The 22,535-nt window shown below is 32.1% G+C and overlaps 2 protein-coding genes across 2 annotated transcripts; one reads left to right on the top strand and one right to left on the bottom strand.

The window, feature by feature from the left end:
• Window positions 1-6,351: 6,351 nt before the first annotated feature.
• LOC105736878 (uncharacterized) lies at window positions 6,352-20,406 on the bottom strand. Its single transcript, XM_086913805.1, has 3 exons — window positions 20,287-20,406; window positions 7,792-8,907; window positions 6,352-7,372 (listed from the first exon to the last, which is right to left on the bottom strand). The coding sequence occupies exons 1-3, from the start codon at window positions 20,397-20,399 to the stop codon at window positions 6,703-6,705; spliced, it is 1,899 nt and encodes a 632-aa protein (XP_086769931.1). The 5' UTR covers window positions 20,400-20,406; the 3' UTR covers window positions 6,352-6,702.
• Window positions 20,407-20,521: 115 nt separating this feature from the next.
• On the top strand, window positions 20,522-22,255 carry LOC147656651 (uncharacterized). The gene is made up of 3 exons (XM_086913806.1): window positions 20,522-20,899; window positions 20,975-21,796; window positions 21,941-22,255. The coding sequence occupies exons 1-3, from the start codon at window positions 20,522-20,524 to the stop codon at window positions 22,253-22,255; spliced, it is 1,515 nt and encodes a 504-aa protein (XP_086769932.1).
• Window positions 22,256-22,535: the final 280 nt, after the last annotated feature.

Below are 22,535 nucleotides of genomic sequence, written 5' to 3' on the forward strand. Positions count from 1 at the left end.
TTTGATTTTTTAATCATTAATTTAGTCAAATAAATTTATTTGTGAATTGCAAATTATTTGATTTTAACAAACAATATTAATTTGTAAATAATACGTGTATATTTGAAGAACTGGAATATTATCTAAATCCTAAGGGAAACATAATAAATAAATAATGATAGTGGATAACTTATTATGGATGATGGATTTAATAAATATATAATAACAATTTTATTGTACAATATTAATATAAATTTAAAATAACTGAAATATATCTACAATTAAATATTTCAAAATTTTCATATAATCCTGTCAATCAAATCATTAATCACACATATTTTAAAATTCGTGTTTACATTTATATCAAATTAATATTCATCTAATTTTATTGATTTATCAAAAAATTTAAAAAGTCTATCCTTCAAATAAAGATATATTTTTTCTAATGTAATTTCTTATTTATTCTTTTTTATTAAATAATATTCATAAAAATAAAAAACTTAATCCAAATTTATGTAAAATTTCAAACAATTATTTCTTCAATAAATATTTTTTAAAAAATTATTATCACAATTAATAGCACAATTTATAACAATATACAAACAAACATAAACATTTTATTCATCACTACTTAAAATTCAGAAAGAAATATTTAAATTTATTTATCAATATAATTTCAATAATCATTCATAATACTTTTAATTTGAAATATACTCAACGATGTTTCTAATAAATAAACTTTAAAATATCATTTCAAAATGATAGCTGCCCATTATCTTCGTTGCTCTCATCGTTGAACTCATCGTTGCACCCATTTCCTTGTAAATAACTTTACGATTCTAAGGAAAATCACTAGACGTAGTTATTGGTTTCCGCAATAAATTTAAGTTTACGAGAGATGTGTCTTCGAATCACTCCCTTAAAGTTATGAATGAATTACAAATTATACGTTTATATACAAAATCCATACAAACTCGTAAAATGTCTCAGAGAAAGGCGAATAAAAAAGATAGAAAATAAAATTTTTTAATGGCTTAAATTCTTAATGGGCGAAATTTGAAGAAAAACCTTTTTGTCTCATCATCAAGGGACGAAGAAAAAAATAAAAAAGATCATTGAGTACCACTGGACACAGATACGTAACAGCAATTTTCTAGGCCATCAACCTGGAAAATTGCTTCTTCCCTTGTTTTGTCGACCTTTTCCTCTTCTTTGCTGTACGCAACCATCGTCGTTGCATGCCAATTCTTCCCTGTAACTTTATTAAGCTCATTGTGGAATTCATGCCTCATTCTATTAAAATATCAATGCTAACTTTAACTGTTCCCCTGCTTCCTTGAATTTTATTGTTAACAACACTACGTTTGTTTTTCGGATTAATTTTAGAAAAATTTAAGAAGGGTTGAAAACATTTTCACAAAAGAATATTGATTGTTTTTCTATTATACGAATATATATATATATGTATATATGTGTAATTTTCTTTTAAAATTTGATGTTTAACTACCTTTAAATAATATATGTCATCTTTATATGACGTTTATGAATCTATCCAAAGAAAAATTAATTATACTATTTAATATCTGTCTGAAATCATTCAGAATTTTTGTTCAAACTATTTTTTTTATTTAGTGGATTAGAAAAATTATATAATATGAATTAATATAAAAGAAAAAGAATTTGAAATTTTGAATGTTACATAGTGAAAACTTTTTTATTGTGAATTCACAAAGAAAAAAGAGATTATTCCTTTCATTGTAATTGCACCAAAAAGACATACAAGATTCTCATATATTGACACACGTATACACCATTACATTTTATATCTCAAAAATTACTTCTAATAAATTTCCTTCAATGTCGCATTTGGCCAAAAGCTTTTTACCAATAACACCTGATTATTTTAAATACAACAGGCTATTTCAATTAAATTTTAACCCTTTCACTTCAATAAGTCGTAACTAACAAAAGTCCCATTCACTTTCTCAAAACTTCACGAGTCGAAACGAAGGATTATGAATATAGAAGAAGAAAGCAAGAGAATTTAATCCCCAAGTTTTCTAAAGGCCAAACTTGTACACCGAATCTAGGATTTAAATTGTTCTCGCGTCATCGTGGGGACAGGTTTGCTCTTTCCCATGGAAACAAAGGTTAAACCGATGAAGGAGTTGGCTGGATTTCGATGTACGTTTCCTAGGCGTTTCATAAATCTTAATCTTCCAGGGATTTGCCTCTCCTCGAGAGCAATTCCCTCCCTTGCAGAAAATTATTATTCGAAATCCTTAAATATTTACAAATCTACAGTTTTAACTTTCTTTTTTATCCAAACTCAATATATAATATATAAATAAATTTTCATCAATTTATTACGTCAATTCTAAGTTTGATTTCACTCTAAAATGAACAACGATTGCAACGATTAAAATCTTCACAAAACTCTCGACCATATTTCAAAAAATCATCGAGATATTTTTTAATAATATACCGATCGATTTCACGATTTATGAATCAATGTGAATTAATATCGATCCAAGGAAAAAAAATTGGAGATTGGACAAATTGGAAAGGGATGTATCGCTTTAATTAACTCGTGATCGAGTCGATACGAACGGATGAACGGCCGTCAAATTATGCTTGTATTTCGTGGGCATAAACAGGAGATATGATAAAGGTAAATTGTCGATCAGCAGCAGTTTCGTGGTGGTGTATCTTCTGCCCGGGAACAATCGACATGAATCGACTGCCCTTTGAAAACGTCGCTCGATAATTAATTGGTAATCCAATTGCCGCGCGATGCAATGCAAACGATCCGATTCATTCGATTTTATCGGCTGCCAAAAGCAGATGTAATTCGTATTTCATATCGATATTTACGGTGGATGATCACCATTAATGATCACAATTTTCGCCAACTCGGCTTGATTTTATTGTTTATTGATCGAGCGAACGAAGAAAGATCGAGAGCAGTTCTCGAGAATTTCACTTGTAAATGGACAAAGCACGTTTACAATTTAATTAATAGTTCGCGACGGGGTTCGTTAAGGTGCAACTTGTAATTGAAAAGGTTGGAAACTTTTCTCTCGAGAGACAGGGAATTTTAATAAAGAGCCGATACTCTTTTCTTGAGGGGAAGAAAGTAAATTTTCCCCTGAATGTTATATTTAGAATTGTTGCAAATCGAATATTCTATCGGACGGATTAGAAGATGAAAGTATTCTTCTTCGTTTCTTGCTGCGAAAAATTATTAAAAGATTATTTTAAATTATTATAATGGTGTAAGAATTTCAGATCAAAATAATAACAAAATCCACTTGTAAAAGTGTATCAATGAAAACTGTTATTAAGGGACAAGTGATTTTTTCCTCTACCAATAACTCAAAAATTATTAATATTGAATCGTATTATTGTTGCAACGATGTAATGTAAAGTCTAAAATATTGAATATTAAATATTTATTTATTTAGAATCTGTAATGTTATATTATATTTCATTGTTTCGTGTGGGACACGTGTAATTAGCGACTAATTACGGCATTATCATTGAGATATCTAGACGCATGCTCCAAATACAAGCTCGTGAATCTACATTTACTACGTGTGAATTTGTCCACGTATTATGGTTACACGAACTGTATAAACTGTGAATGCATCGTGACAAAATTTAGATTGTTTTCGATCGATGTGTTAACTTTTACTTTACATTAGATATTTTCGATAATTATACGGCAAAAAGATAATACAAATATGTTTTTTTAGAAGAAATATAATTAAAAGTATTTCAAATTATTTCTTCCAAGTCTTTGAGATAGATATGGAATAAATTTAAAAGAGTCAAGTTAAAGTGGATAAATAAATGGAAAATAATTAAATTGCAAATTGAAATTTGATATAATTATTTGCGAGTGATTAATTTCTCGAAATATACTTTGATTATTCAGGATCGATACTTTAGTATTATTATTCATTATTAAATACTATTTTAATTTCAAAAGTATAATTTAAATTATTCTTAGGATAGATTCGAATCTATGAATCTACATGTTTGCATTCTATATATTATACACCTCTTTTCGACCTAATTGTTTATTTTTTTTTTTTTTAACTTTTTAACAAATCGAATGATTGACGTTTCATTTTGTTATTTCGCGCACAATTCAATACCGTTGCATCGTTATGACGCATGAATTTTCGCATCGACTGAAATTCTAAATAAAATTCGAAATTCCGTATTGGTATCACAGGTATAAAACAGCGATGGTTTCGAGATTTGCCAACCTTGACACGTATTGACCAATCCAATTCCAATTGCGTTTCATAGTTTTGATGGGATGTTAATGGCTGCCATCATCCACCCACGCTTATCACCCACGTCACACAATAAATGCATACTACGTCACTACTTCTCCACCAAGATTTTATCGTTATGGCGTTACGAGCCTCGAGCCATTCACTCCTACTATAACCGCGATCTCTTTACTGCAGCAGAATTACGAACGTTCATCATACGAAACGATCCATATTGTCACAATGTTATTCGATCGTTCCCTCATCTCGTTTTGACGAAGTTGTGAAACACCATCGTTCGTTCGACTAACAGTCGCTCGAAGAGGCGAAGTTAATCTTTTTGTATTGATATAAATTGCCACCATGTTGTTTGAAGTTTATTTATAAATTGTTTATAATTTAATAAACAAGCTCTAATCTAAAATAATAATTCCAAAATAATAGTAATCAAATTTTCAAAAAAATGTTTTAATACAAATATATTAAATTATATTCCATAGATTTCTTCAATTAGTATTTTATTTCATTTTTTTTTTAATATTAAGTGAAAGCAATAATTTGTAAGTACTTTGTTTTTTAATTTTCTTAAAATTGTTACAAATGGCTTTATCCTTTCTTTTAATTGATTTTGTAATTCAAACAGTTAAGTAATCAAACATTTGATTATCGTTGAAAATTGGAACTTATTGAAATATGAAGTACTTTAAAGACACTTTAATGGATATCTGTTCTCTGGAAACGGATAATTGCTTTGATAAATTGACATTGGTGCAATATATAACTATTTTATCAAGAAATCAAATATAGATATAGATGTATTAAGAACAAAGATAAGTATTATAAATGAATCTATCTTATCATTATTCTCTGCTTCTGAAAATTTTATCGAGATAAGTAAATATTAAGATAATATATTATTCAAGTAACACTTTTTTCAATTTTAATTTTATAAAATTAATCTTAACATTTCTTAAATTAACGCTTCTTGACACGTGGCACACTTTGTGAATAATTTATACATTATTTACTTATATTCAAAAGAAAAAAAAAACGGATTTAAAACATTGCAAGAATCTTTATTGAAAAAAAGGAATATACTACAATACAAGTGCTCTACATACGTATATCGTAAATTGCACTATAAACAAATTTGTACAATTTATCGAAATCTCGGTCTACGTATATTACTTTCTCACCTATAATTATTTTATGACATAAATACAATACTGGTAAATACTAGCATCACAAAATATAGCATTAATACTGAATTCCAGTCCTTTGTAAATATTTCTTAACAGAAATACGAGACCATGTATTTTCCTTCTCCTTCTTTAAATGTTCCACGCGAATTATTCTAAGCTTTAACATTTTCAGTCGAAAAAAGAACAAGGGAAAAAGTTTAAAACATTGAGCAAAATGTAAGTCATTACAGAAACGTTTCGTCATTAGAAACGACAAGATTGTTGTACATTTTTTACAATTCCATCCAATTTACACTTCCTAGTATCGATCCTATTATCGCATTTAAGAATTATCAATTTAAAATTGAAATCGAATAATTCGCATTTGTAAAAATAGATTTTTAAAATATTAAAATATCCTACGATATCTGTGATTTCGAATTAAAATTAGTTTATAATATCGTGACATATTTCTCATGAGATGTACCAACAAATTTTATCGGATAAATAGATTTAACTAATTTTAGAATTATTTAAAAAAAATCATTCTGATTCAGAGAGCATCTCAAATATTCGCTTATTTCAAACCAAAAATTTTGAAGTAATCGCAAGCTAACAATTTTGATTATTTGTACAATCAATTTCCACATTTTACGAGTCATTTCTAGATGTGCTCATACACATCGATCTCATTAAAAAACAAACAAACAAAAAAAAAAAAAGAAAATAACCAAGCATTAAAAGATCCGAAGCAATAATTCAGATAATTCTCTAAATGTCAATACTGTTAGAATTATAACACACAATTATACGTAGTCATTGAGGATTTAATTACGCGTCGATCAATAAAAAAAAAAAAAAAGAAAAAGATCGAACAGTTAAAATTTAAAAGTAATTCGTATCGGAGCACTCGAACAATTAATATTGCTAAAAGTATAATATACACAACTAATGCAATGCCCTGAATACCTCTTAAGTAACCAATAATTAATTAAATAAACAATTAAAATTTACATTTTCACGAATTGTCTCCAATTCGAAATTTCTCAATAATCAAATCAAGTGATAAAATATATGATCGAACAATGATATTTAAAAATCTAAAGATAATTCAGAGGTTTGAACGCAATTATAATATGAACAACTATGCATCTCTTCCTCCAACTTATCCTAAAAATCAATATCACCTAAAAGATATACACCTCTGATAAATATATATATATATATATATAAAACCATAAAGAAAATCAAAATTAAAATTACACGGAATTCTCCTTTAAACGCATGTCGCATCGCGTCTCATCGTTCGGACAACTCTTAGCATTGTCGACAATCGCATAATGCGCGTCCTCCGCGACAGCGTTCCTCCTTTTCGATGAGAGAACGTCCTCGTAATCGCTCGATCTGGATCTCTCGATATTTTGCAACTTTGGGACGTCGTAAATCGGCTCCTCCCTTTTCGAGCATTGACACTTGGCCCAGATCTCGGTCTCGGACTTGGACAAGAATTTTCTCGGCACGTCGTAGTGGGTTGCCGCGGACGAGGAGCTGTGGCGCGACGAATTGGCGGAGGGATCGATGTCCTCGGAGTTTCTGCGTATCTCCACCTCGTACATGTCGTTCTTAATAATTACGGAGGACGAGTGTTGCCCGCTTCGATACACGTAAGAGCTGCAAAATTCCTGGCTGTTGTCCATCTTTGTCAACGAAACGAACGGGTGTTTCCGTATCTTGGAGAGGTGCGGATGCTTGGGCAGTCTGGTTAGGGTCCCTTTCACGAGGGACGGGCTGGACGGGCTGGAACTCGTTGTTTTGGGTTTCAACGTCATTTGGGTTATCAGGCTTAGAGGGGGATAGGACGGGCCCAGATCTAGTTTCAAGCTCTCGCGGGACACCTCGGTTAAAATTAGCCTTTTTTTGTTTTCCTCCCTGCAAATTTCAATGATTATTTTAATGATTATTGCACACTTTATGATTTTTTTTTTTTTTTGCTCTCTTCAGAGAATGTTCTATTGAAATGTGAATTTCGATGTCTCGAAAAATGAAGAAATATTTCATGTAGAATATTTTTAACCAAGATATTGCGAACATAGAATAATAAAGTAAAATCATTTTGTCCAACACAAATTTTAATCGATTATAACTTAATGAATAAATCTTAATCGGCCTTTGTTTTCTTACACGTTAAAATAAATGCTAAAGTAAGTCTTCGTATCGAGTCGCGTGATTGATAGTGTTTTCTACTAGTTTTCGAAAGAGTCAAATCAAATTGAAAGAAAATACATTTCATTTTTGAAAACGCCAAGTTTAAAAATTATCTTTATCAACAACAATATCGATCAACTCACCCTTGGAAACGACAGGAGTTGCAGAACGTTCCACCCTCGTCCTCTTCCTTCCCCTCCAAGTTCTTCGATTTGAACGTTTTGAATGTGATCTTCCTGTCCAGCCAACTGTCCTCTCGCTGAGCCTTGCTCAACACGTCCGTGATGGAGGCCAAAGAAGTGAGAGAGGAAGAGGAGCAAGACCTCTCGTCGTATCCGGAATCTTGATACTCCCCCTCGTTCAAGTTCCTCTCGGACGAGAACAACTTTCGTTTCTTCTCGAGCCTCTTACCTGTCAACGAATAGAGCAGTTTCTTCAACGATTTCTTCCTCGGCAATTTCTTCCCCGTGATAGGTATCCAATCGATGGAAGTATCCTCGACTTCGATCGGCCTCTTCAAGAACGCCCCCACTATCTTAGGGGTCTTGTCGTTGCGCGAGACTTGCCTGCCGTCCTCCTCCTCCTCCTCCTTTTTCGAAAACTCTTTGTTGCTCGTTTCGGGGAATTCGGTTAGGGAGAAAGTGGCCTGTGGATTGGGCAGGGTGAGGTCGAGCTCGTCCTCCACGATCACCGTGTCGTCGAGAGACTCGACGGCCGCGTTCGATCTTCTTCGATCTTCGAGGGATGATTCTTCCTCGTCGAATTTGAGAAACACGCTCGAGCAATCCGAGATCGAGTCCTTGGAGCCCCGCCGCTCCAGATTCAACGAGCTCAGATATATATCCGACGAATTTTCACTCGCCTCGTTCTTCAGATCTTTGCTCGACCCGGTCGAGAACGTTGCCGATCTCCTCGATTCACGATTCTCCTTCGTACCTGCCCCATCTTCCTCCTCGCTCCCCGATCGATCTTCGAATTCGTCGTTCATAACCGAGTGCAATTTTTCAGAGGCCGAGGACCTCGCCGCCCCTCCGCAGCTGGTGTCCGGGCTGCTTGCGGCCCCCTCCTCGTTACACGCCTTGTATTTCACCTCGAACGCCGCCACGATCTTCTTCACGAAGTTGCTCTGTTTTCCCGTTTCCGTCGCTCGTGCCTCGTGCTTGGACGGGGAGAGGAAACCCTTCTCGAACTCTCGTATAATGCTTTCCAAATCGGGCATCTCGAGAGTTTTCGATGATCCAGTAATTCTCCGCGGGCTCCTAGGGGAAAAAACATTGTAGGGGTTGGTCTGCCCGCTTTTGCCCGCGGCATTCATCGCGCTCGTCCTTATACGGCCGTTTGTCGGACTTTCCCGACAATTGCCGCGCCTTCTAATCCAACTTCCCCCCGCTATCCCCGAGTAATTTCTTACTCTTTCGCTCCTCTGTTCCTCCCTCTCCGCGCTCCCGTCCTCCGCGTTCAGCTACGGCAGAAATCAAAATTTTCTTCCGTTTGTTGGGAGTTTTATTTTTTTTTTTTTTTTTTTTTTCGCGCATTTATGTCGAAAAGTGATTTTTTTGTTGGGTCCCCTCCCCTCCCTCCCTCTCCTAGGCGAAAAATTTCGACTCCACTTCGAAATTTGGAGTTATTTTTAGGTTTTATTTTTGAAATTGAAGTAAATAAGAATTGGTAAAGTTGGGTAAATTATATTCGATATTGGTAATTGAAAGAGGTATGTATATGAAGAAAAAAAAAAAATGATAAATTAGAAATGATAATAAAGTTGGATGGTAATGTTATTATTTTTATGAGGATTAAGATATTTTATATACGCGAGGCACAGAGAGTAAGATTTTTTTATAAGAGAAAAAGATATAGAAGAACTAACCTCTCCTTTGTTCTCCTTCTTCAGTATACGCTGAAGAATGGTTTTCTTCATTTTATTCGTCACTCGTGTTCAAAATTCAAACTTTCGATGAATAAAATAGTCTAACTAAATATTTCCTATTGGTCTAATTAACACTTACATGTTCCTCCCCTTTATTTTACATCATATAACTATATTTCTATATACACTTTACACATTTCACCAAATATACGTACATTTTAAATATATCACTCCCATATTTGAAAATTAAATCTTATTCTAGTTGATATAATATTTTCAAACTGGAATAGCGTTAGATGTTCACGCGTTGAAAATCAAATGTTAAATGAGGCCTAAGCAGGTAACACTGTCTATTTGTACCTGAAATGTTGGGGGAAGGTGCTGACAAATCGGCGTCGTACCTCGCAAATTTTCACGGAAAGGAAGGGAGTAAATAGCATGTTTGCGGATTACTCGGTGACCACTTGGAAATGTTCGAATAATTTGAATAATGTTATTCTTTAATTTTTTTATTTTTATATTAGGATAAGATTTATAAAGAGATAATTACTTTTTCAAACTGGACAAATTGTTGAAAAATGAAAGAAATAATGATTGAATATATATATATATATAATAAAATTAAATTTTTATTTAACTTCATAATTTTTTAGAAACTTAATTAACATTTAACATTTGTTTTATATGATGCAATGCAATGAATCTGTATTTTAATCTCTTAATTATTTATTCTTTTAATTAATTATCTAATTTTAATTTTAATGAAAACAAATTGTTTTCCGGAATAATTATTTGATACTTGGAAGAAAAATCATTGTGATGATTTATAGAGATAAAATATTAAATTATCGGCAATTTTTTTTGTCTAGCTTTTAAAAAAATTAATTTTTCAAAAAATTGAAGAAAATATAAAACGATAATTTAATCATAAATCGTTTTATACAAAAATTGACACAAGTTTTATCAATCAATTAATATTGTTATATAACTTATTCGAAATTTAATTCCGTAATTGTTTCATTTTTAAATTTATTAATAAAAATTTATCTTCGGACAGTTCGAAATTGATATTCGTAAATTGTGTATCGCGTGTCATAAATGAAAAAATTCCAACTTTTCTTTATTAGTTTTTGTAATCTCATCGTTATATATTTTGGTTAGAAATTGAATTAAAACCTAAATGTAAATTAAAACAGATGAAAATGTATGCAAAAAGCGCGCGTAAATAGGAAAGCAGAATAATTATACTTGTAATTGTTTTTAATGTTTAAAAGTTTTTTATGCAGATTGAGGAAAAAGCGAAATGAATGGAAATGAAAATTACATTGAAGAATAAGTTCGTTCATTGTTCTCTTATTAGAAGAATATTATGAAAATCTCGCTTATTAATATTATTAAAAAAAATATATTACGAGTTGAAAATTTAATATTAGCAAGTGAAATAAAACTTGTAAGTAAATAATAATGAAACTTTTTACTGTTTGCCACAATAAATTATATATATTCATGATTTCACAGAAATAATTATTATTTGCTGGAAAAAATGTTTATTAAACTTTATTTAATGAGATTTTCTGAGAATTTTTGTTTTTCATGTACAAAGATTTTTTCTTTTTAAAGACAAAAGTATGATTTTTCAAAGAAATATGATAAGCAAAGGTTAACAGACAATTGAAACAAAAGTATATATATATAAAAGGTGAGATTAAAATCAAAAAGATCAATGTGAATTAATTTTTTGAATTATTAACAATTATACTAATGATTACTAATGAATTATTTCTCATATACAGATTTAAAATTCAATATAAAATTGTTAATAAAATTGTTAATAAAATTTTTTACAAGAAAAGATCACATAAAAGGAAAATATTAAAAAACAATATTTAAATTTAATTTTGTGCTAGATAAAGTAAGTAAGAAAAATATTTGATTTAATAATTTTTTTATAATACATTGTAGGTAAAATTAGAATTGATAATACAAATATTAAGAATCAGACTTAATCAGTATTAAAAATTCAAGAAACTCAAGTTTTCATTTTATTTTCGACTGTGTATTCAATGTTCAAATAATTTGGCAAACGAATTATACAAGTTTTCAAGGATGATCATAAAGATAATACCTCAACCAATTGTCCTTACAGTCGACTGAATTTTTCCAATTTTCGAGAATAATAGTATCTTTATTTTCTTACTACTTGCTGCACGATATAAATCAATCTTCAAAAAAAAAAAAAAAAAAAGAAGAAGAAGAAAAAGAACAAAATAAAAATAAAGGTTTTAAAATGAATTTTAAACTTGTTGTCGTACAAAGTTTATCAATATTTTAAAATATTGACTATTCTTCATCGAGTATCAGCTAATTTATTGCTCTTTACTGTACCTCCTCTGAAAAGCCAGAGAAAGTATTCCTCTTCAAGTATTCAATATCTATGATCATACCTGCCTCGAGGATTCCCTTCTGCAATAAGAAAGAAGAAATAAAACTAATACTTATCCGTATTCTGGCTGCTTCCACCAGAATATTGTATTGTATTTCTTTCCAGGAAATATGCATGGACCTACCTGCATACCTGCTATGTCGAAATCGATCGACACTTCACCAATTCCCTGTGCACGTATCGATGTTTAATGCGCAACAGGGAATAGAATGAATCGGAAATAAGTCTGCAGTTTAGTAACGTTTTCCACTTTTAACCATTTCGAATTAGATAGATTTCCTTTCTTTCTTTCTTTTTTTTTAACCAAATTTTATTTTATCGCCAAAAAAGGAATTTCTTGTGCATAAGAATCTTGGTAAAATTTCTCTAACTCTTTTACATCTTAATTGTAGGATACATCCCATTGTTAATAACGAAAGCTTCATTTTATAAAAATACATGGACAAAGCAGGAGAGGACAAATTAGTGGAGGACGTAATTTTGCTTTTACATCAAAGGAGAGCGTGGTAAAATTATTTATTTTTAACCCGGGAAAAAATTTGAAATAACACAACGATTTTGCTTGCTGGAGAAAATTATAGAGAAAGAGAGGCTGTCTCTGGTCACTCTCCAAGTGTCATAATTCTCTCAACCAGTATATATAATACTGGTTATTTAGCGTTTACCTGTACGGTGGATAATTATGGACAATATAACAAGGATTAGTAAGGTCTAAAGTCTCAAATCCGCTAGTTTCGTTGAGACGTAGCTTTACGAGCTTTTGTCTGAGAACAAGCTTTAGCGTCTATTTAAACAGCACAGAGACGCGAAAATATCGTATAATTTAAAGTGAAAATTGAACGACATGGAGGAAGGGATAATTTGAAATTGTTAATAATTATTTTGTAGAACATTTTCATTAATTTTTAAAAATTATAAGTGGCTATGAGTTTTGTATGCCCATCTAATTATACCAGAATATCCAGAAACTCTAAACTATTTTTCATACGTTGTTTACGAATTGTATACGAAGTGGTTAATAAAAAAAAATTCATCCGAATTAAAAAATTTTGAAATTACGATTTACGTACGCGTTTAGAAAAGAATTTGAATTTCGATATATAAGTCGATGTGCGAAAACTTTTATTTCCCTTTAATTGTACACGGGGAAGAACAATGCAAATCTATCTTCCCTAAAAGATAATAAATCTTTTAATAATATTTTTCCAAATTATCCCCCATTGATTTGTCAGCAATAACAAAGTAAAGTATCTTTAAACTTCCAAAATATTTAAATTAGATAAATCGTCAAACAAGAATACAGAACGAGGAAATTTCGAGAGAGGAGAAAGGTTCGTTATTAAAAATTATTCTCCGTAGATCTGCTCAGCAGACCGCAGAAATTCGAGAGTTTCGTGAGGAAGAATGTCGCAAGGAAACGACCGCAATTAGAACCAATTTCCTGCCCTTTTAAACCCTCGAAAATCTCCACCAACGTGTCGTGATACTTAATTGGAATTAAACTCATATATCCCTCTACAATCGATACCTATCTATTTTGAAGATTAATCGAATTCGCGAAATATTAATTGCGTTCTGGAAAACGCATGGCTGCGCAGTGATGCGAGTAAACGCAAGGCCCGGCCTCGATAATAAAGGAGAGCATCGCTAGAATTTCACGGGCGCGCTTTAACTATCCGATTGGAGTGAAATTTAATTTAACTTTTAACTTTTCAATTTGTACTATACTAAAGAAAACACGTTATGTTGTTCTAAACTTTCTTTAATCTATATATTGATCATCATCTTTTTTTAATATTGTAGAATATTAAGAAGTATCTTATTTTTTTATCGTTTTAATAAAAAATATTAAAATATAAAAATTTAATGTAATTTTTTTTCACTGTTTTTTTGTAAATGTCATGAAGTCTTTAAAGATTTGAATTTGATGTTTGTAAAATTTAACGTATGCACAATGTTCAAGAAAAGTGTTTTAAACAATTTTATTTCCTAGAAATTATTTAAACGCAGAACTTGTCTCTAAAATTTATATTTTTCTTCGTAAATCTTGATAAACAATGATTCTATATATATATATATATATATTAAATTAGAGGAAATACAAATATTATATTGCAATATTAAATTAATCAAATAACAATTACAATCGTGCAAACGATCGATATCGCGCAATTAATTTAAATTTCGAAATTAACTTGATTCAACATACAATTATCTCGAAAAGAAAAGTTTACTCCTTTAACGAAAAATTTCGTAAAAAGAGAGAGAGAGAAAAAATTAATTCGCGGATTTCGATATCGGAGAAAAATATCCAATGGATCCGCGAACGAGTTTCTTTTCGATTTCTCCTCCTCCAATAAAAGAAATTATCGAAGCTTGTATCGTTTATATATATATATATCGATATAAATCGATATATAAAAATCTGTCCCATCTTCGACGAAAAAATTGTTGCGTGCAATTTAGCTTGAATGGAAAAATTGAATTTTGCGATGGATTAAATATCAATGGGAGGAGAAAAAAAAAAAGAAGGGGAAAATAGGATTGCTGGCCACGACGAAGATTACGGTATTTCCTCCATTTTAGCTGGTTACGGATATCGATGCAATCTCGCTCGTACCTAACCTTTTTTCCTCGATTCTACAATTCGTATTGAATATCACTAATCATTAAGTTAAAGTGAAACAAACGAATTAGGCGGGATCGAAACAGATATTGGATTCTTTATAGAGGAATTAAAGTGATTAAAGTGATTTTAATTTCCACGTTTCTTTGAGTTCCACTACAAATTATTGCAAAATGACTTCTTCACAAGTTGTATCATAGTTGAGATAATAAGTGTTTCGTGAAAATTGATAGCGTTATAATTAAATAGTTTGTTCTTGTATTATATTGAATGTTTTAAGTTCTCTGAAGAAGTAGTATTAAATTACATTATCTTGAAATTATCTTTCAAAGATATCGTTGCACATGAAATATAATTTGTATTTGCAAATGTTTTGTAAAATATTTCATAAGCAAAAGAAAACTTAACATTTGATAAATTAATTTATTTGTTTTTTTAAAAAGATTTTATTACATATTATCATTATTATTCTTATAACCATTGAGTTTGAAAAATAATAAAAATCAAATTTCTACCAAATCAATAATACATATGCGACATTTTAAAGGCTGAAACAATTTAAGTACTATTTCTCCATTCATAAAAAAGGACAGTAGAAAAGTTTTTGCTACTCAAGTGTATGCACCTTGTAAATGCTCGTAAAGAGAACAATTACTATTGAAGAACTCTCCTTCACAGATCTTTGCTTGTGAAATACAATTAGTATCACCGGATCAGGTAAATGGCAAAATATGTCCCGTTAATCTACTTTTATTATTATTTATTACTTTTATTGTCAGGTATCCTGGCTCGAAGGCTACTTCTATTGATTCAAATGATTCCTCTTCGTTTGCTGGAATCATGGTGCACAACGATTCCAAAGAATTACATTTTTGTTTCGTTCGAATTTATAATACAAAGCGCAAAAACCGAGAAATGAAGAATTTTTTCTCTTATTTTTAATCTGAATATATTCTTGTACGAAGCAGAAATAGCAATGGAAACGATAAAGAAAACAGGATCAAAGAGAGAGATCGATGAAGAAGAAAGATTTCTTATGGTAAAAAAATATCTAATAATAAAAATACGATTATTGGTCGGATAATTATTATTAGACGAGTTTAATTGTTTTACTGAGCATGGATTGGATATTTTTTTTATTTATATAATAGTAATAAATAAAGAATGTTTGAATAAAATAAAAAATTGGTTTGGAATGAAGACGTTCGATTATTTCAAATGATAAAAGATAATATAAGAATCATAGATTCTTCAAGAAGTGAATGAAAGAGAGAAAAGGAAGATATTGTAGACAGAAGAAAATTGATGATTTGAAGAAAAAGAGTAAAAAAAAAAAAAATTACTTCGTTGCGAAAAACATTGCGTTCATATTTTCGAAATGAAAAATATACTTAGATATTAAATAAAACAATTCATTTTATCAAATGTATTATTATTTACAATAAGATTATCACAAAACAACAAAGCAACGTAGCAAATGAAAAATTCAAATAAAACATTGATGTTTCATATTTTCCATGTTAATTTTGATATTATTTTTAATTATCGTAAGAATTTATAATATAAATATGACTCGATTCTGTTTATTAATTTCCTTCACTCGTTCGACCTGATTTATGTTATTAATTTACTTTCACATAAATATGCATTACTGAAATATCCAAGCTGAGACATATAGTACAAAATAAAAAAAGAATTATAAATTGACATTTAAAAGAAAAAATTATCTTTTCCCATATACTTCTTTATTCTCTGGTTATTATCTTGGTTTATTGGCTTTGTATTTTATATCGTTCAGATTTACACCTTCTTTTTGATCCTCAACCTTTTCTATAATGATATAACTGGAGCACGATGAATTTCCATTGCGATTATTTGTATCAATCAAAGCCAATTATTAACGTCAATCAGAAATATCAGAAACTGTTATTATCATTGCTTGAGAGGATATCTTTTATAAATAAACGATATTTTAAACGATATTTTAATGTATCTTTTTCCTTACAAATTTTTATTATTTACAAATTATAAAAATATTATTATTGTTTAAAATGTATCATACGATTTTTTTTAATAGATGTCAAATTGAATTATAAATGATCAAACTTGAACTCCTCTCCAATGAATATTTTAAAAAGTTATCAGTTTTTTTCATTGGAAATTGTAAAAGGAAGAAATTGAAATCGAAATTATGAAAAGAAGAGAATATTTTCAAATTTTATTAATAAATTTTTAATAATAAAAATTACACGCAAATAAAAGTAAGACGCATACTATTTAAATCTACCTTTCATTAAAGAAACACTTTGCATCTTTTAAACGATGCTTTATCCTCTTAAAAAAACTTGTCTTCTCTCAAATTTTTTTAATCAACTCTAATCCGACTTGTGCCATTTTCTTTTTCTCACTTTCGATTATTTCACTCAGAATCGAATTATACCCTCGTTTTCCCAAGACATTTCAGGAACAATGAGAAACGTAACGATCGTTGACAAGGGTTAAGCTGAAAGTTTCTTTCGAGGAAAAATTAATGAGACAATGTACAATTTTAATCGTTAGTTCTACTAGCGCGATTCTATAAAATCTGTATTGTCGTTTCAATGCGAGAATCTTTAATCAAAATATTAAAAAAAAAAAAGATATTTCTATTTAATAACGTGGCCTATATATATATATATATATAATAAATGGAGCATAAAATAAACGATATTCATTTGCACGTGCATTTTAAGTTTTAATTCGTATTTAAATTGCGAATAACATATTTACGAATAAATTTACTATTTTTATTTAATTTAAGATATGATTAAACATTGTTATTAAGACGATTTTTGCTCGTTTTGAATTATGAAAAATAGTAAATTGATTAACATTAATCACGATTTTTGCAAAAGATTTCCAATCGAACGATAATACGACATTTATTAATTTATTTATTATTCTTAATACGACATTATTATTTGTTATTGCTGCAATTATCGAGATATAAATTATATGTTATGGCAGAAATATCAGACGCGTGGAAATATTGAATTAATGTTTAATATGAAATAAATATGACGTGAATATAATTTAAATTTCTTTTTTTTTTTTTTTTTTTGAGAACAAAAGTAATGAAAAAACGAAACTTTAGTTTAATATACTCTGAATAATTCAATGCAAATATAAGAACAATTATTGTGGAAATATCACAAACTATTAAATATTTTAAAAAATAATTTAAAATTATACAAATATTTTAATCATTTTTTTCTTTCGCATTGAACTGATTTCCCTGATATATATACAGCATATAACACAGTATCTTATACTTTAAAAATGACATATAATAATTTCAATTGTTTCGATAGGAAATACAGATGTCAATTGATTCTTTAGAAAAAAATAATGAAAAGTAATAATATTTCTTTATAAAATATAAATCGATTATTTGAAATTTACTTTTCCAATATCTATTCAAAATTTGTTTCTGAAATAACAAACAAACGAACAATCAACAAAAATATATAAATGATAAAAATTTTTTTCCATTAAATATTTATACCAAAAAGCATTGGCTGCAAAACTCGGTGAAGAAAATTTTTCGTCGAGATTAGTAAATGCCTTTTTTGTAATCCTTGTTTATAATCGTGGCTGAAGGTATAGGTATAATATTTTACCTGAGAGGTTGAAATTAATTACACTCGACAAGTGCAGCAGGATAATAAGATTATAGGAACAACTCGATCCCTTGTCTGAATTGTATTTGTATCCTATAAACAGGACGCATTCAACTGAAAATGTAGACCGTTGTCTACATATTTATTACTATGCAGTTAGATACCATTGTTGAAAATTTATTCTTATCCTTTCCTCCATTTTTATTAACAACTTTCCCATTTTCCGATATTTTTGCAAAATATTTTCATACATTACAATTATAACAGAGATCGTAATTATAAATTTATTTCGTGAGAAAATATTTGAGAAAAGAATTTTTTCATTCGTATATTTTTTTTCTAATTTTAGTATTAAGTCGTTGCTTCAAATTGGGATTATAATATGTTGGAAATAATTTCTACGAGTAATTTTGCAATTTAAAATTCAATATATGAAATTGTATTTCATAATTCCATTACTCGGACGCTTTTAATTATATTTAATCACGATCGTTAATTGATTGAATCGAGAATTTTCTGGTACGGTAAAAAAAAAAATAATATTTCGAACGATACTCTCTAATATTAATCGAGGTAAACGAGGTAAACTAAATACTCGATCTACGCGAATTAAACATATGGATTTTCTTTTAATTCTTCTTCTATTTCTTGAATAATTAAACAACTCTAATACTCGTCTTCGTTTAAACGAAACATTCAATTTCCAAATATACTTGATTTACGATATTAACGTGGATATAATAAAATTAAGAAGCGTTTCGAAATTGTAAATTGACTTAAGCATGAAATATTTCCACAAATCCTAATTAGCCACCAAGAGGATAACAACTCGAAACAGGTCAAAACCGAAGCCTTACCCTTTTCTAATATCCTCGATTAGAAATACCTGCCAGCCATAAATCTGAATGGCAAGCTTGTCGAAATATGATTGCAAAGTGGCAAAATTCCCAGAAAATTCAACGTAACCACGATCTTTGACCCATTTCCGCGTGTTCCAAGCGCCGAGGAAGCGCTTGCTTGCGTGGGTGGAATGAAAATAAAGTAATCTCGCGTAGAGGAAGCCGGCCGTCTTGGCGCCAAACGCATTGATTTCCTGAAAATTCCATCCTGCTACTCGTTTAAACGGATGTGCACCACGCTTCCGGTCCTTCCTCCGATCGATCTTCCTTTTCTTTCACGAATAATCCACACGGATCGACAGCCCATTCGTCATCTTGCAATTAAAATATAATCTTTTCATCTTAACAATAGACGATATAAAAATAATATTTTAAGTTCGAGACAAGATATCAATATTATTGATTGATTAAATTTTGCCTTGTTGTTTTTTATCTATGTAATTTTCTTTTCTTTTTTTTTTTTTTTAGGAGAATAGTTCGTTCAGTCGAAGATCATAAATCATATTTGTTTATTCGATTCTCGAATTTCGTATTTTTTCGTTGCGTCAAACTTGCGCGATTTACTGGCGAGAACGATACAAATTTCTTTCTCCACCCACACGAAATATACGGTGGTTCATACTTGACTCGAAAATTGTGTATTATCTTGCGAGAAAAACTTTATCAAGATTTTTAGATGCGAAAGTTCAACTCCATTCCTCTCCTTTTTAAATCAAATCGAAACGAAAAAGTGATTCTTCGTTCCCCGAAGAAAGATATCGGTTTAAATTGCGAGTTTACAATTCTCAAAATTACCCGACATTATAAAAATAATGTATTTCCGTTTATCGTCTTTCAAAAAAAAAAAAAAAAAAGAAACGTATTTTACCCGACTCTCGTTAACATCATAATATTTATTTATTTATTCCCCGAAGCTATTGTGTTGTTCAATGATCTACACAAAAACACACAAAATCGCCGTATCGACCATGATTTAGTTTAAAAGTGTTAACAGCGAGGAGTGGATGGGGGAGGGGAGGGCACGCGTGTTTACGTGTCACATATACACCGTGCTCTGAAAATATGAAACGTATAAAATCTTTTACCAAAAAATGGTAAAACGGATTGGAAAATCCTCCCTTCCCGTTCTAATATCGTTTCTTACCTGCACTTATAATAACGGGCCGTGGAGAAATTGGGCACCGTGTCGTCACGTGGGGCCCTTAAGCCCCACCCCTTTGCCCACGTTTCCTTTAAATAAGCGCTCGACTCGAGCATCCGTCAAACGTTGCAATTACCCGGCCATTAGAACATCGTTTGCTTCGTTTCGTTTGCTCTCTTCTTCCTTCCGTTACCCTGTTCTTCTCGGAAGAGGAAAAAAAAAAAAAAAACGAGCCAACATGTTCCGATACTGGTTCACGTTGCCGAACTTATCGAGGAAAGTGAGGCCGGAGAGAAAGGGATATTATCACGTGAACGAGAAGAAGAAGTTGTCGCTCTCGTACTCGTCCACCTACAACTTCGAGTCGTCCACGGATTTCGAGCTGAAGAATTCTTTGTCGAGTATTGGGACGTCGAGCGGTAAAAAGTCGGGGAAGAAAGGGAAGAAGGGTATATTCTCGTTCTTCAGAAGGAGGTCGAAGGCTGAGGTGATAGAGAGGAGGAAGAAGAAATACCAGATAACCGACAGCATCATGGAGAAGATAATGGACGACGTGATGAGGTCCGAGTCGGAGGAGTCCGTGTTCTGTTTCGTGAGCAAGAAGCAGCACGGGGGGGCGGAGGGGAGGAGGGACAACGGAGGAGGAATCGAGGGACCGGTGGATCCGGACGGCCGTCTGGACGAGTTGAAGAGGGCCGTGTGCCGCGAGGAGGGATCGAGCGGGTCGACGAAGAAACGGAAACGCAGGTACAAGTCGAGGAGGGAGCTCGACAACCGCGCGGGAAGAAAATTCCAGGCGTCCCGCGCCCTCGAATGGGACACGCAATCCTCGTCGTCCTCGTCCAACGAGGAGGAAACCTTCGCCACCTCCTCGCCCAACATCAAGCCCGCCATAAAGAAACCGCGGGGCCGCTCGTTCAGGGAGAGGAGCAAGAAGAGAGTGTCGTTCGCCGACGAGGACAGGAAACGGTGCTCGTGGAAAATGTCGAAATACGACCAGGAGATCGAGGATGTGGTCGCCGACAGATCGAGCTCCGCCGATTCCTTGGATTCCTACATTTTCGACAGCGACGACACCGAGGATGAGCTCGTGATCGATCAAAACAAGAACGTGCAAATGTTCGACACGGAGAACTTGGATTACCTCGACTCGATTGCTCGAGCCTCGGCCAGGGAGAGGGACGAGTTGAGCTACGATAAAACTTACGAGTACGTTACGGAGGGGGGGCAGGGGGGGGAGGGGGGAGGGCCGAGCGTGTCCCGCGACAAATCATTGCATCGCGCGATGTTCGACGAGGACGAGGACGACGAGGGGGAGGAGAAGGAGGAGGAAATGATGCTCGATCTCGGCGAGTGTGACGACGAGCGTTCGGCGAGAGATCCGAGCGGAACCGTCCTCGACGAGTCGAAGGAGTTTAAATATGTCTGTCGCGAGGAGGAGTCGACGTATTACACGCCTAATTACGCCACGTCCACGTTCGAGGAGGACGAGGGGGATCCTTGGGCGAGGAGCGTTTATCGCGAGGGCGAGTCCACGTATTTCACGCCGAGTTGCGCCACGTTCGACGAGGAGGGGGAGAAGCGGGAGGGGGAGGGGGAGGAGGAGGAGGAGGATCCTTGGGGGAGAACCCAAGTTTATGGCGAGGAATCGGCGGAGGAATCGGACGAGGACGATGTGATAAAGAAAGTGAGGCAGATCGTTTCCGACAAATTGTCGGAATGGGACGAGCCGATTGTGACTGGTTTCGAGAATACGCCATGCACGTTGTCGAGCGAGGAATTGAACAGCGACGACAGCTTCGTCACTCGCAAACGGATAATAAAATACACGAGCATGGAGAATTTATCGATCGAGTTCAGCACCCAACGTATCAAGGATGACCGTTACAAGTACTCGTTGAAGAACGAGTCGAGGGTGTATCCCGCCGACAATCGACGATATTCCTCCTCCGACACGGATTGCAAGAACTGAAACAACGAACGTAAGTTTGTGATATTTTTCTAATATAAATATAAATATAAATATAATATAAAATATATATATATATATCAATTTTTGTTCGTTTTGTCTTATCTCATTCTTAAAAAGTATATAATTTTCTTTGGTCGCGTTATTCGATTGAAACAATATTGAAATTTTTGAAAGGAGGCAATTAATTAATTATTCCTATTTTTCTATTAAAATCACACAGTGTTGAACAGCAATTTTCTGTTTATTTCATTCCACGATGAATAATTTAGAAAATTTTCCT

The sequence above is a fragment of the Apis florea genome, unplaced genomic scaffold, assembly GCF_048593485.1.
Source record: "Apis florea isolate Af1SG1 unplaced genomic scaffold, ASM4859348v1 contig_3517_pilon, whole genome shotgun sequence".
Classification (NCBI taxonomy): domain Eukaryota; kingdom Metazoa; phylum Arthropoda; class Insecta; order Hymenoptera; family Apidae; genus Apis; species Apis florea.